At 45.0% G+C, this 12,244-nt stretch overlaps 1 protein-coding gene across 8 annotated transcripts in view; it reads right to left on the reverse strand.

Moving 5' to 3' along the window:
* Positions 1–4,242: 4,242 nt before the first annotated feature.
* LOC138246364 (protein kinase C and casein kinase II substrate protein 3-like) overlaps positions 4,243–12,244 on the reverse strand; it is a 140,147-nt gene continuing 132,145 nt past the window's right edge. For 7 of the 8 annotated variants that reach the window (XM_069200905.1, XM_069200911.1, XM_069200909.1 and 4 more), the window contains one exon: positions 4,243–5,957. In XM_069200905.1, coding sequence (XP_069057006.1) covers positions 5,842–5,957 — 116 coding nt within the window. In that variant the 3' untranslated portion in view covers positions 4,243–5,841. The remainder of the gene's footprint in view (positions 5,958–12,244) is intronic. The other variant, XR_011194268.1, reaches the window with a different exon arrangement.

A 12,244-nucleotide genomic window follows, 5' to 3' on the forward strand; every position in this document is an offset into this window, starting at 1 on the left:
GCGCATGCTGAGTTAGGGCCTGCTCTTTACTTAGTGCTTAGCAGAGGCGGCCTCTCTGCTATGGTAGAGTAGTGTCGCCTCCCTGCTGAAAGGCAGCAGAAAAATAAAATGATAATAAAAGCATTTTATTATCATTTTATTTTTCCGCTTGGGTAGAGTGGGTCAGGGCCGGCATCCCCGGCGTCAGCAGGGGGAGGAGTGGCTAGGGGGACTATAAGTACGCATGTCGGTTTGGCCAGCCAAACAGACATATGCACTTAGAATTCTCCACCTGGCTGTGTTGCACAACTGGTTGGAGACCGAGCCCAGGCTCCCACTCCATCATTGGGTTGCATTTCAGCCTGCTCAAGCCAATCCCGGCGATTCTTTCACGCTGTGTAACAGCATGAAAGAGTCTAGATTGTGTGGGGAGGGGATGAAGAAGTCAAGCCCAGAAGCACCGAGGCGGCTGAGGGGAGATGGCCCTCCCCCCCCCGAAAACCACCCCAGCTCCACATGCTACCCGCCAGCCTTTCCTGGCTGCAGCCGCCACAGGTGCTTAGAAGAATCCAGCCTAAATGTACTCTTCATGACTCTTGGTTATTCCTCCTCTCCCTCCAAAGTTTTAGAAGGTTTGCTCAGACAAGTTAAAAGTCTAAGGGCCTGATTTATACTTTTGAGCGCCGCATTTGCGTCATTTTTTGATGCAAAAGCGGCAAAAACTTACAAAATATAATTGAAAGACTGATGCAAATGCGGCGCTAAAAAAGTATAAATCAGGCCCTAAATGTATTTATCTTTTGGGTCTGCAGGGTTGGTGCTACACCATCAGCTAGCGTGAGTGATATATTTTTTTATATCGTTATTGAATTAAAGTGCAATCTGATAATCCATCTGAGTTCCAATGACACACCAGTTTTTGGCTCTGAGTCTACCTAGATGATGACACGGATTCAGAGGTAGGAGACTTTGAAGAGAGTGCCTCGTGCTGTTAGAGCATCTGCATTCTTGCTTCCATGTCTCTGTTAAGACTTGAGGTTGTCTTCATGACTTTGTGCATCTGTGCCACTCTTTCCTGTTTCAATTTTCGGATGGCCACTGCCTGTTTTTTTGAGAGTTTGATCAACATCAGAGCTGTACCCTGATATCACAGGGACAAAATGTGATGCACAAAACGTTTTTGTTCAATAGCTACTTAATCCATTTGAGTCAAACATCTTCAACCTAAATTGTAGCGATACAAGATGTATTTATATATTATGTAGATATAGGGGGTCATTCTGACCGTGGCGGTCATTGACCGCCAGGGTGAACTACCGCGGGAGCACTGCCAACAGGCTGGCGGTGCTCCCAAGGGCATTCTGACCGCGGCGGTATGGCCGCGGTCAGAAACGGAAAACCGGCGGTCTCCCGCCGGTTTTCCGCTGCCCTGAGGAATCCTCCATGGCGGCGCAGCTTGCTGCGCCGCCATGGGGATTCCGACCCCCATCCTGTTCCTGGCGGTTGTGACCGCCAGGAAAAGGATGGCGGTGAGGGGTGTCGTGGGGCCCCTGGGGGCCCCTGCAGTGCCCATGCCAATGGCATGGGCACTGCAGGGGCCCCCATAAGAGGGCCCCTAAAAGATTTTCAGTGTCTGCCATGCAGACACTGAAAATCGCGACGGGTGCTACTGCACCCGTCGCACCCTTCCCACTCCGCCGGCTCCATTCGGAGCCAGCTTCCTCGTGGGAAGGGGTTTACCGCTGGGCTGGCGGGCGGCCTTCTGGCGGTCGCCCGCCAGCCCAGCGGGAAACACAGAATAACCGCGGCGGTCTTCTGACCGCGTAGCGGTATTCTGTTGGGGGAACTTTGGCGGGCGGCCTCCGCCGCCCGCCAAAGTTAGAATCACCCCCATAATGTTTAATGTGAGCGTGATCTATTTTGGATCGTGTGTAACAGTTATGAACTTGTGAAAAGTCACAGCGGTGACTCATAACATTGTGTTTTTTCTTGAGCACAAATTAAACACGTTTAGATGCAAAAAAATAGAAAACATAAAATAAGAGCAACATAAGTATCTCCTAATGAGATTGATATTGTAAGAAGTGTGGAGTTGTTCTGTTGAGAAAAAGCAAACTAATTCAAAGAATTATTGCAGATTAACGAATCAAGTCCCCTGTGATCGATAATGGGTGGGTAGTGTTCACAGACCCACAACCAGCAGACTTTAAAGGGCCACAAGCCTTGCGTGTGTACATGGCTTCACACACTAGTCGAGAGGTTCTGGAACCACGTGAATCGGTCCTTCTAGCCCTTATGGTTACAGACATTGTCTTTTTGAGTTATTACCAGTTCGCCTTTTCACTCGCTTGGAGTTCTGTGCAGAAAATGCCTATTAAGAGGAAAAGAACTTTAGCTCCTGGGTGAGAAGGAAGTATTGTCTAAGACTTAGGACAAGACTGTGCTAAGAACTAATAAAAAGAGGAGAAAGACTGTCTGGGATCTGCCTGAACTCAGTTCAGTGTTCCAGGCCCAGCTGATCATCCTGGCGCGGTGAGGACCTTCAGATCATGAAGATGTTCTGGCTTCTCAGGCCAACAGCATGGAGAACGAAGCCGTCTCTACTAGATTTGGTGGTGCAATTAACAACTAGTCATCGGAACAGCCTACCCGTAGCCCAGAAGTTGCTGTACATCTGATGTGCGACAAACTCTTTCTGGGGCAGGAAGTCTGTGACCCCAAGTGGCCTCCCTGCTTGCTCTGTGGATGTTCCCTCCAACCACAGGTCTGTGACCAAATTAAACTGGTGATCTGATATATATCTTCGATCTTAAGAACCCCACCAGTTTTTGATAAGAGATTGGCAGGTGATGTTAGATCTTCTGGAAACTTAGGGTTATGTCCCTGTCGGACAGAAGCTTCTCTGCATGGCTTTTTGTTGCTGCGCCACCCTCCCCTAACTCTTATTCCAGACAGAGCTTTGACCCGGACAGCCAAGGTGCCCCTGATTTCCCATAGTCCCCTTTGACACTGTGGTCATCCACACTGGTCCATCTGTGCTGCTGCCCCTCGAGATCTAGTTCGCGTGGTTCTCAATATGCTCTTCCAGCATGCCAAGGAGACATTGGGTATCCAGATTCTCCTCGCAGGACTCCGATAAGAGGATCCCCTTCATCTGCAAAGTCTGGGTAAGGCTGAGCTGTGAGCCTTACGCTCACGTGAAAACTAGATGCTGTGCTTTAGCTTACAGTGCCCTTCCCCCCTTGCAGTTGTATCCCTGCTACAAACGCGTCCTGCACAAATTAAGCATGGCTTTAACACAGTGTTCGCAGAATAGTATTCGGAGTAGAGAAGAGTACCATTAAATTAGCTGAATTACCACGAATAATAAACATAAGTAGTAATCTTGTTTTATAAAGAAATAACACTGGCTGGATAATATTTATTGTGAATAATCTGTGTACCAGCTGGCCTGACCATTCCACCCCACACCTTCCTCAAAGAGTAAGCAGTGACGACGGTTCAACCTCCCTACACACCGGAAGGCAGCGCCTCAGGGGACGTACTTAACAACTCAATGAGCTTTCAGTAGTGCCTCGCTTCTGTGGTTCCAAGGACAAGACTTGTCAGGATAGTCATCGATGAGTTGCACAGGCCCTGGAGAACTAGCTTGATAGGTGGATTTTGGTATCTAAAGAGTGATTCCTGTGTATCCAATGACGAGTGGTGGGCAGGACGAGGGCACACAAGGACACGGTGACAGGACATGAGGACGTGGAGCACAGGTCAACTTGTTCATACTCCTTCAGGTTAGGTGAAAGGTTGTTGGACTTACCTCACATGGAGATCCACGGTGAAACCCACAACCGGCCTATGGCGCTCACCACACCATCATGGGTAAGGTGGAAGGCTGCAGCCCTCTGCAGCATCTTAGCCACTCCACTGGGAAAAACCCTTAATCTGAGGACACCACTATTTACTCCCAGATCTCCATCTTGTAATGAACACTATGATGTAGAAAACTGTAACATAACACTCCCCCACAGTCCCTGGGGTACATATCCCATGAGGTGTTCATGCTCACTCCACGTTGTCCAATGGCACGTCTCGATGAAGGACATCTGCAGAGCAGCCTCATGGCCTTTGCCGCTGCCCTAAATGCCGCTCCCAGAGCAGGTGGAAATTTCAATGTGCAATTATTCTTAAGGATTAGTAGTAATGCATTTCTATTTTGCCACATATTCTGTTTTTTTTAATTGGTGAAACAGCAGGAATGAGAGGCACTTTTCCTTAGGCAAAAAGCTTTTTAATAATCAAAAATGTTTCCAAGACTGGTCACGAAAATCTTCCCTGTTTTTAAATAGACATGACAGGAGAGATGTATTCGCCCAGGCTGGCTGACGTAGAACAAGTGAGAGTTTCTGAATTTTACAGCACAGCAAAAAAAGGCACACAGTGGTAGGTATCTCTTAGGTTGCAGAGAGAGAGAGAGAAAAAAAAAGGGCTAGGGGCAGATTTACTAACCCTTTGCGCAAGGTCTGGGTCTCAGAAGTGATGCAAACTGGAGCTAAGGGTTGTATTGTTTGCCGCTTTCCAGCACAAAACTTATTTTGCACTGGAAAGTACCCTGAAGTATTGTTAAATAGTGCTACTTTGCTTCAAGGGGCGTACCTAGGGTGGCACATGGACATTCCCATGCAACCAGCCACACAGTTTCATTCAAAGCCCTACCGTCTATCTTTGGTAGACAGGGATTTGCATCAAAAATTACACCTCCTCGAGGTAGGCCTAATGTTGGAGAAATGTTTTTATTCCAAATATTTCCAACTTTGGAAGTGTGCTTTACTGTACAGCCGACAAACTTAGGAAAGTTCTAAACTATGTCTAGGAATAAGATTATGTGCTGGAATGCTACACTTCCAGCACAAAACCTATGCTAGACGTCATGCACATACATTTGCACCTAGGTGCAACGGTGTGTCCCTGGCAAAAGACAGACAAAATTGCGCCACTGCCGGGGGTAGAGATAATCACTACCGTATCCTAATGCATATGGCTCTATTCTGCTGTCTCTCTTTGATGCAACATTTGTTGCTGCCCTACATTGCGTCACTTCTTTGTAAATCTGCCCCTTGGTCTGTAAGGGAAAAGCAAGTACAACCCAAGGAAGCACAATAAAAAGGCAGCCGAGAGGGGCACTGACTGCTCCTGGCAGAACCACATTATTGTAGCTCCCTGCTTGAAAGGCACTGGCATCCTTGTCATAAAAATGATAATACTGATCATTAGTAGAGCAAACACCACAAACTGAACTGTCTCTTGTCACTTAATAATGGATGTTCTTACTACCCAACTTAGTGGTTCTCATGTTATCTGTATCAGAAGGCGGAAAGGTTTAAGTGACTCCTTCAGCGTTGGAACCTGTGACCTGCAGGTTCCGCACAGATCTCTTCATCAGGTGATCATCCTGCAAAGCTATCCTAATGGTGAAATTGGAATATGGCTTTTTGAATAATGGTTGCACCTTCAGGTGGGCTGGGAAGCAGTGAGACGGGCATGCACATAAAATATATATTTGCCTAGCACCTCTTGCCACATTATGAGGAATTCCAGTCATTCCCGATGTGAGTGATCCGCAGAGTGGAATGTAATCTGCTACAGATCACACAACGCTAGATGACCAAATAAAAATTTGAAGTTTCCATTGCTGAATCAGGCTTTAGCTTGTTAACCGTCAAGATCTCCCCAACACCATGTCACAGCAGGATCACTGTATGTTAATTTCTGACAGATCTGTGTATCACACACAAGTCCAGCTACAAATCCATGTCTTTTGTCCTCATGTGGGGAATTTCAGATCCACGCTTTGTAGTCTAGCTTCTTCTATTTTGGCACCACCTCCACATAGTTGGCTGGGTAGAGGCCCACCTGGCCACGGGTGGTGATCCCCTTGCACCAGCCTTGTTCATCCTCATCCTCAATCTTGGTCAGCTCCTCCCCTGAAGAAAGAGAGAGAGAAGTGAAAGTATTTTAGGAAGGCAGCCTCTTTACTGAGCAGAAATCACTCTGTGCTAGGACAGGCACAGTGTTCAGTGTTGAGCAGCAGGTGACCTGTAGAAGCACAAGCAAGCAGCATTCAGTACTGAGCAGAGGAAAAAGGATACTTATGCATAGCACTATTGTGCAGCTTAGTGTCACACACATCACACATACATACCTGGCATATTCCTGCTACCTAGTGGTTCAGACAAAAGTGATAAAAAAAAAAAAACTCTTTTGGAAAACCTGTTAGTTAAATGAAGATTGTTTCTTTGTTGAACCGTTACACCATCAGGATAGTCAGATGCGTCCCAGTTGTAATTCCACCATCATGTGTTTGAACGTCTGTATTAGACTGATCATGTCTGTGTTGCTGTGTATTCAACAGCTGCACTTGTGCGCTATCAAGCCTCACATTATAAACGTGTTCTTCATCCCTATCATCCTCACGGTTACAACTGGGGTACACTGGCCCATCTTTGGCACCGACCTCAGCCTGGCTTATTAGAGAATTGGTTCGGATAGAGGGTCGTTAGTTGAAAACTTTAAAAAAAAGAGGGCGTTGTGTTGTTAAAAGGCACTGATTTGACCTTGAGTAGTCTGGAAGTGCGGGCCCAGATTAACAAAAATTTCGAACAATGCAGCAAGACAATTTGCTGTACTGCGTCAAATGGAATGGGTAGGAATATGCAATATCTATCAAGATATGGCACATTCCTGCTCACTCGTTGAGCCGCATGCACTTGTTGCTGCCTAACACCAATGCAGGCACACTGGGCTATTGTGCAAGGTTGCTTGTGTTGTAGGCAGATGTTCCTTCCTGCACAAAAACAATCTTTAATGACTCTTTCCTCTTTCTAAGTGTGCTACAGTATGAATATATTTCTCCTCTATGCTCCTCTGCTATGAAGTTGTACAATTTTAACACATCCCCAGATTTACAAGTCTTGTTAAATCTGGGAATGCACCGAATACATGGGTGGATGAATGGGAACACCCACGTTGCACACATGTAACACCTTCCCGGCACAGAGTAACGCAAGGCAGTGACTTGCGCTGCCTTGCATCACTCCAGATTTACCAAGCCATGCAGTCACGCAAGGTGGTTTTACGTGACTTGGTAAATCTGACCTAAGGATTGTGTTGCCCTTGCGTCACCCCGGTGCAAGGGCAGCACAATCCTAAAATAAATCCGGCCCTTGATCTGCAGTGACACCAGTAAATTGATGATGCACAATGTCCGTCCAGTGGTAATCTTGGATTTCCAAGCATGCTTGCTCAAAGATGTCTCCTGGAGGGAGATAAGCTGGCTGAAGTGATGAATAGGTACTATGAAAATAATCTGAATTCGAGGCAACAGGGAAGTGAGCAGTTAGTTTCAATTGAACCAAACCTATGTGAGCAAGCCTGGCCCTGGTGCTGGCCACAACCTAAATATGTGGGCTGAGGGAGTCAAAGTGGCTTGCACTGTGGTTCTTTTGTTTGAGGTTGACCAACGTCTCTGACTCATTGGCCCGGCTTTTTTGTCACCATCCTATGACTCCTAGAATGTTGGGTGACTTTGTTGAGCCCTAGGCAGGAGCTCCAATCTGGGCAGCCCAAGCTCTGCAAAAGTGCACGTCTTTTAGGACATAACCCATCTTGTGCGCATTTCTTGTTATCTGTCGCATCAGGTTGAATTTGCCCTCACTGTTTAATGCAATCCTGCAGGACACTGAATCTCTTTGCACTGAAGTTTCCAGTGTTATGAAGCATTCGTTCCTCATGTCTTTATCTACAAGAGGATAAGCAAGAAGGAGCTTATGTAAATGAGATATGAAATGATTATCCTAACAAAAATAATAAATAGTAACAGAATAATTGGGAGTGGTAATAGAAAGTTTGTAGGATGGCGGACACAATGATTCTAGAGATTGAAATGTTCAAATAATTATCTGTTCCATTAGCCATAGTTCCTGTAGCATTTTCTTGGCTTCAAGAGAAGTTTTATTTGTTCTTAATTGATTTGTCCGTCACTCGCTTCTACTAAAAGTTGTTAATTTCCTTGTTTACATTTCACCTCTCCAGTTCCTGATATTTGTTAATGTTTGTTGTCTTCTTGAGGTTTATTAGTATTCACCAGGGCATGGTAGTGATGACGTGCCTTAAGGGGGCACATGGAACCCTTGTTCACCTTTAACTCAAGCCCGCAGGTTCCAGAATGGTAAATCTTGCCTCATCAAACACATGTTTCTTTATGTGTGGTATCAAGGCGTCTGAATTCCCCGGAATCTAAACGATTTGTTTCCACGGTGTGTGTGTGCTTTGTGACTATGCAGTTCCTTGATTGTATTTTTCAGGTTTTGGTCATCGTGTTATGTTAAAGGTTAATAATACCTGAGAAACCGCCTATAACACGATGGCTGAACCTCGCTCTGCTGTTAGAATGCGTGCATTACAATGAATGCTACTTTACCACACATTCCTTTACCACGCATTTCATTACAACAACATGCCTTAGCAAAAGCAGCATTGAACTTTAAAGTCCAACACTTTCCTTACTAGAGCGCAGACTGGGGTTGGAATAGTAAATTATACCTCTTCAAAGTCCAGTGCTTTCCCTAAGGCGTGTTGAAACAATATGTGTGGTAAAGGAATGCATGGTTAAGATGCATTCATTGTTAAAAAAAAAAATGCGGAGTAACAGCATGTGTTGTAAAGGAATGCGTTGTTCCGACATACAACCCTAATATCTTACACTTCCAACCAAGTTTCCCAGGGCAAGATGAATGCAGACGACCAGTCCCAAATTGTGACAAACAATTGGTCATAAATGCACGAGTGTGGAGTTATGAAAATTGGAGGCTAAGAGCTTAGTGGGCAGTGAATAGCATAGTCTTTGCATTGCCTACCCAAAATTACTACGGCTTTAAGGAACGAATATATATTTGAAGAATATATATTTGTATAGCTCAATTGTTACCCAGGGAATCGGTGTCCTGAAGCTTGAGGCAGAAATGAGAAACACAGCTGAATTGCCAAAAGAGCCTTAATGGGAAACATCAGGATTTAGGAGCTGGTGTAAGCGGTTTGAGGTTAGATAAAGTTGTTGGCGGGAATCGAGTTCCAGTATTTCACTCATAGAAAGTAGAAGGACCGAGTACATACACAAGCTCTCTTGACCTTGCATATCTGAAAAATGTTGGTGGACGTGGAATGGAGAGGAGAGACAGGAGAATAATGTTGGAAAAATTTAGATGTTAAAGGCCGAGAGGACCTATTAGATTAAAAAAATAATAATAAATAAAATAAATGCTGAATGACACAGGCACAGAACCTTAAATATTGAACACTTCGCCACACAAACAAAGCAAAGATGTAATATGAAAGGCCACAGGCACAAGAAGAGACCAAGAATGAGAAGGGCCATTTAAAGACGATGAACCAGATATGTAGTAATATGGAGCAATTGCAATAATCTAGCTGTGAAAGGATGAAATATTGCACAACGGTTTTGCAACAATAAGCAGGAAGATACAGTAGGATCAGGCCAAGCGCAGGCAGGTAGAAAAAAGCACAGGAAACCTATTGGTTTACCTGTTTAAAGAAGACGAGGGAGTTATTGAATATTATCCCTGTATCAGATGCATCTGAGACCGGTGAGACCAAGTTCCTCAGGCCATCAAAATGAGTGCCACACAATTAGGGGTGTGCCAAAAATAGGTACCTCTGGTATTTGGAGCAACGCAAAAGGAACATGACAAGGCTGTTCCACAAATGTGCCAGCTTCTTGCTGATGCACGCCTCAATTTGAATGCAGCAAAGTGTCAGTTTCACAAGACCAAACTTAAATTCTTTGGGCACATATATTTTCATATGGGGGAATGACTCCTGACCCAGATAAAGTGCAAGCGCTATACTTGCCCCCCCACAAGATGTCACCATGCTGCGATTCTTGATAGGCAGGGCCGGTTATTTTTAAGGTACATTTGTGACTTTGCTATAGTGAGTCCCCCATTGAGGGACTTGACAGAACAAAATGTCCCTTTAAAATGGTCTGCTGAATGTGGCCAAAGTTTCAAAAGAATGAAACATGCGTTTGAGAATGCAAATTAAATGGCCTATTTTGACCCCAAGTTACAAACTGAGATCACAGTAGATACGAGCCTATTAGGTGTGGGGGCAATCCTTGCTCAACATAATGGTCATCTGAATGCTCTGAGATGCATTGTGGCCTATGCCAGTCAAAGCCTGTCTGGAAACAGAAAATGCCTATTGTCAGCCAGAGGAGGAGAGCCTTGGCTGTAGTGTAAGCTTGCAAACGTTTTCATTGTTCCTATATGGAAAACATTTTGCTGCCATTACAGTCCACCAAGCGCTGCTCACTGTTTTTGGAAACCCAAAACCAAGATGCCTCCTTGCATTGTGAGGTGAGGGTTTCAGCTGAAAGAGTACGACTATGCCATTGTACACAAGCCGGGTAAAAATCAGAACCTTGCTGATTACTGTTCACGAGTACCACTACATCGTCACAGTGGGACATCGAAAACTGCTGAGTAGTACATTAACTTCAATGTGAGGTCCAGCACACCAGAAGCCCTATTCATTCAACAGATTGTTGCTGCTACTAATGCTGATAAGCACATGCTTATCCTCAGATATCATTTAAACTCAAACGAGGAAGAGGAGCACTTGACCTTTTGCTGACAATGTTGAATTTAAAAAATGTGCAGGATGAACTGTCTGTGACCAGTGAAGAGGTTGTATTGAGAAAGCCTAAAGCAGCAAGTCACTGAACTAGCCCATGAAGGACATTGTGGCATTGTAAGTACAAAAAGAGACTTAAGAGTGTGGTTCCCACACCTAGACGAGCAAGTTGAGAGGGAACTGAAAGAGTGCTATGTTTGCAACTGCCTTTCCCCTAAAGTGACGCAGCAGCCATTGACACTGTCTGACCTTCCTGCACAGGTTTGGGAAACAGTTGCAGTTGACTCCTTTGGGCGTTTAGAAAACGGACATCATCTCATGGTAGCCACTGATGAGTATTCACGCTTTCCTCTAGTGGAGGAGTTATCATCAATACCCGTGACAAGGTAATCGAGCAGCATTTGCAGCGTGTGGTATCCCCACCATTCTCCACTCTAAGAATAGTCCACCGTTCAATAGGGCTGAATGCAAGGAGTTTCTAGTCAGAGTAAATGTCAAGCATTGTAGTGGATCCTATTTAGTTTTAATGGGAATCAGGAGTTCTCTTAGCCTTCTGGCTTGCAACCTACTTTTAACTATTTAGCCTTCTCTGTCTTAGCCTATTTATTTAATTATTTCTTTCAAAATGGCTGCTATGTTTATAGTTAGAAAAATGTTTTGATTTGACGTTATCAGTGCCACTCTGTGAAGGCGTCACTATCAGCGGCAAAGTCAAGTGATGTGTGTAGGTAGTCACATCATGTCCCTTTCCCACTTATGTGCGACAGTAACATAATGTACTTTTGGAGGGAATTGTTTACATAATTCCACCCCACGCATGCCTCCTTTTCTATTGTTTGGGAACATACCTGCGTCAGGAGTCCTACTCAATCCCTATAATCTCACGCAGACAAGGGATTCCTACCAGATGTCATCAACCCTATCTACGCTACGTCACCTTGATGCAGACTCAGCCTCCATGTCCTCACAAAGTCTGACCTAGAGGTCTCATTCTAAGGTAACAAGGGTTGGGGGATGCTTCTCAGGGACACAGTACTGACAGATTAGGTTTATCACACCTAGCTCTTATTAGGTTAGAGATTACGTTCTCCGTGCTAGGGCTTTAGGGTTTTGTACATCTCACGTTTATTGCAAGATGGTGGTGGTCTTTGTATTCATGACTCAAATTTTCACAATTATGCTTCTTACACTGTTAATTATCCTAATCATTGCAGCTCATGCATTTTACCGTAGGTTGCCGTCATTTCAATAAATATATTGAAACCTCTCCTGCATCTCTTTCATTGCCTGTGTGTGACTGAAACTTGTTGCTAAAGTGAAAAAAGGGTCATCTTCTTTCCAGCACAACTCCCCTGAGATGTCGCCCTCTAGAGACCATGAGTAAAGGCTGCCAGAAATCACCTTTTATTATTTGGGTTTTTGGTGAGGTTCTGCTTGTGGGCAGGGAGGGTTGGGCCAACAGATGCAACTTGTAGGAGTGGCTTGGTCACCTACAAACAAAAGAGCTGTCATCCCTAAACCAGCAGTCTCGCCTAGAGCGAGAGTCCAACTACAACAGCAT

This window comes from Pleurodeles waltl, chromosome 7, assembly GCF_031143425.1.
Source record: "Pleurodeles waltl isolate 20211129_DDA chromosome 7, aPleWal1.hap1.20221129, whole genome shotgun sequence".
In the NCBI taxonomy this organism is placed as follows: Eukaryota; Metazoa; Chordata; class Amphibia; order Caudata; family Salamandridae; genus Pleurodeles; species Pleurodeles waltl.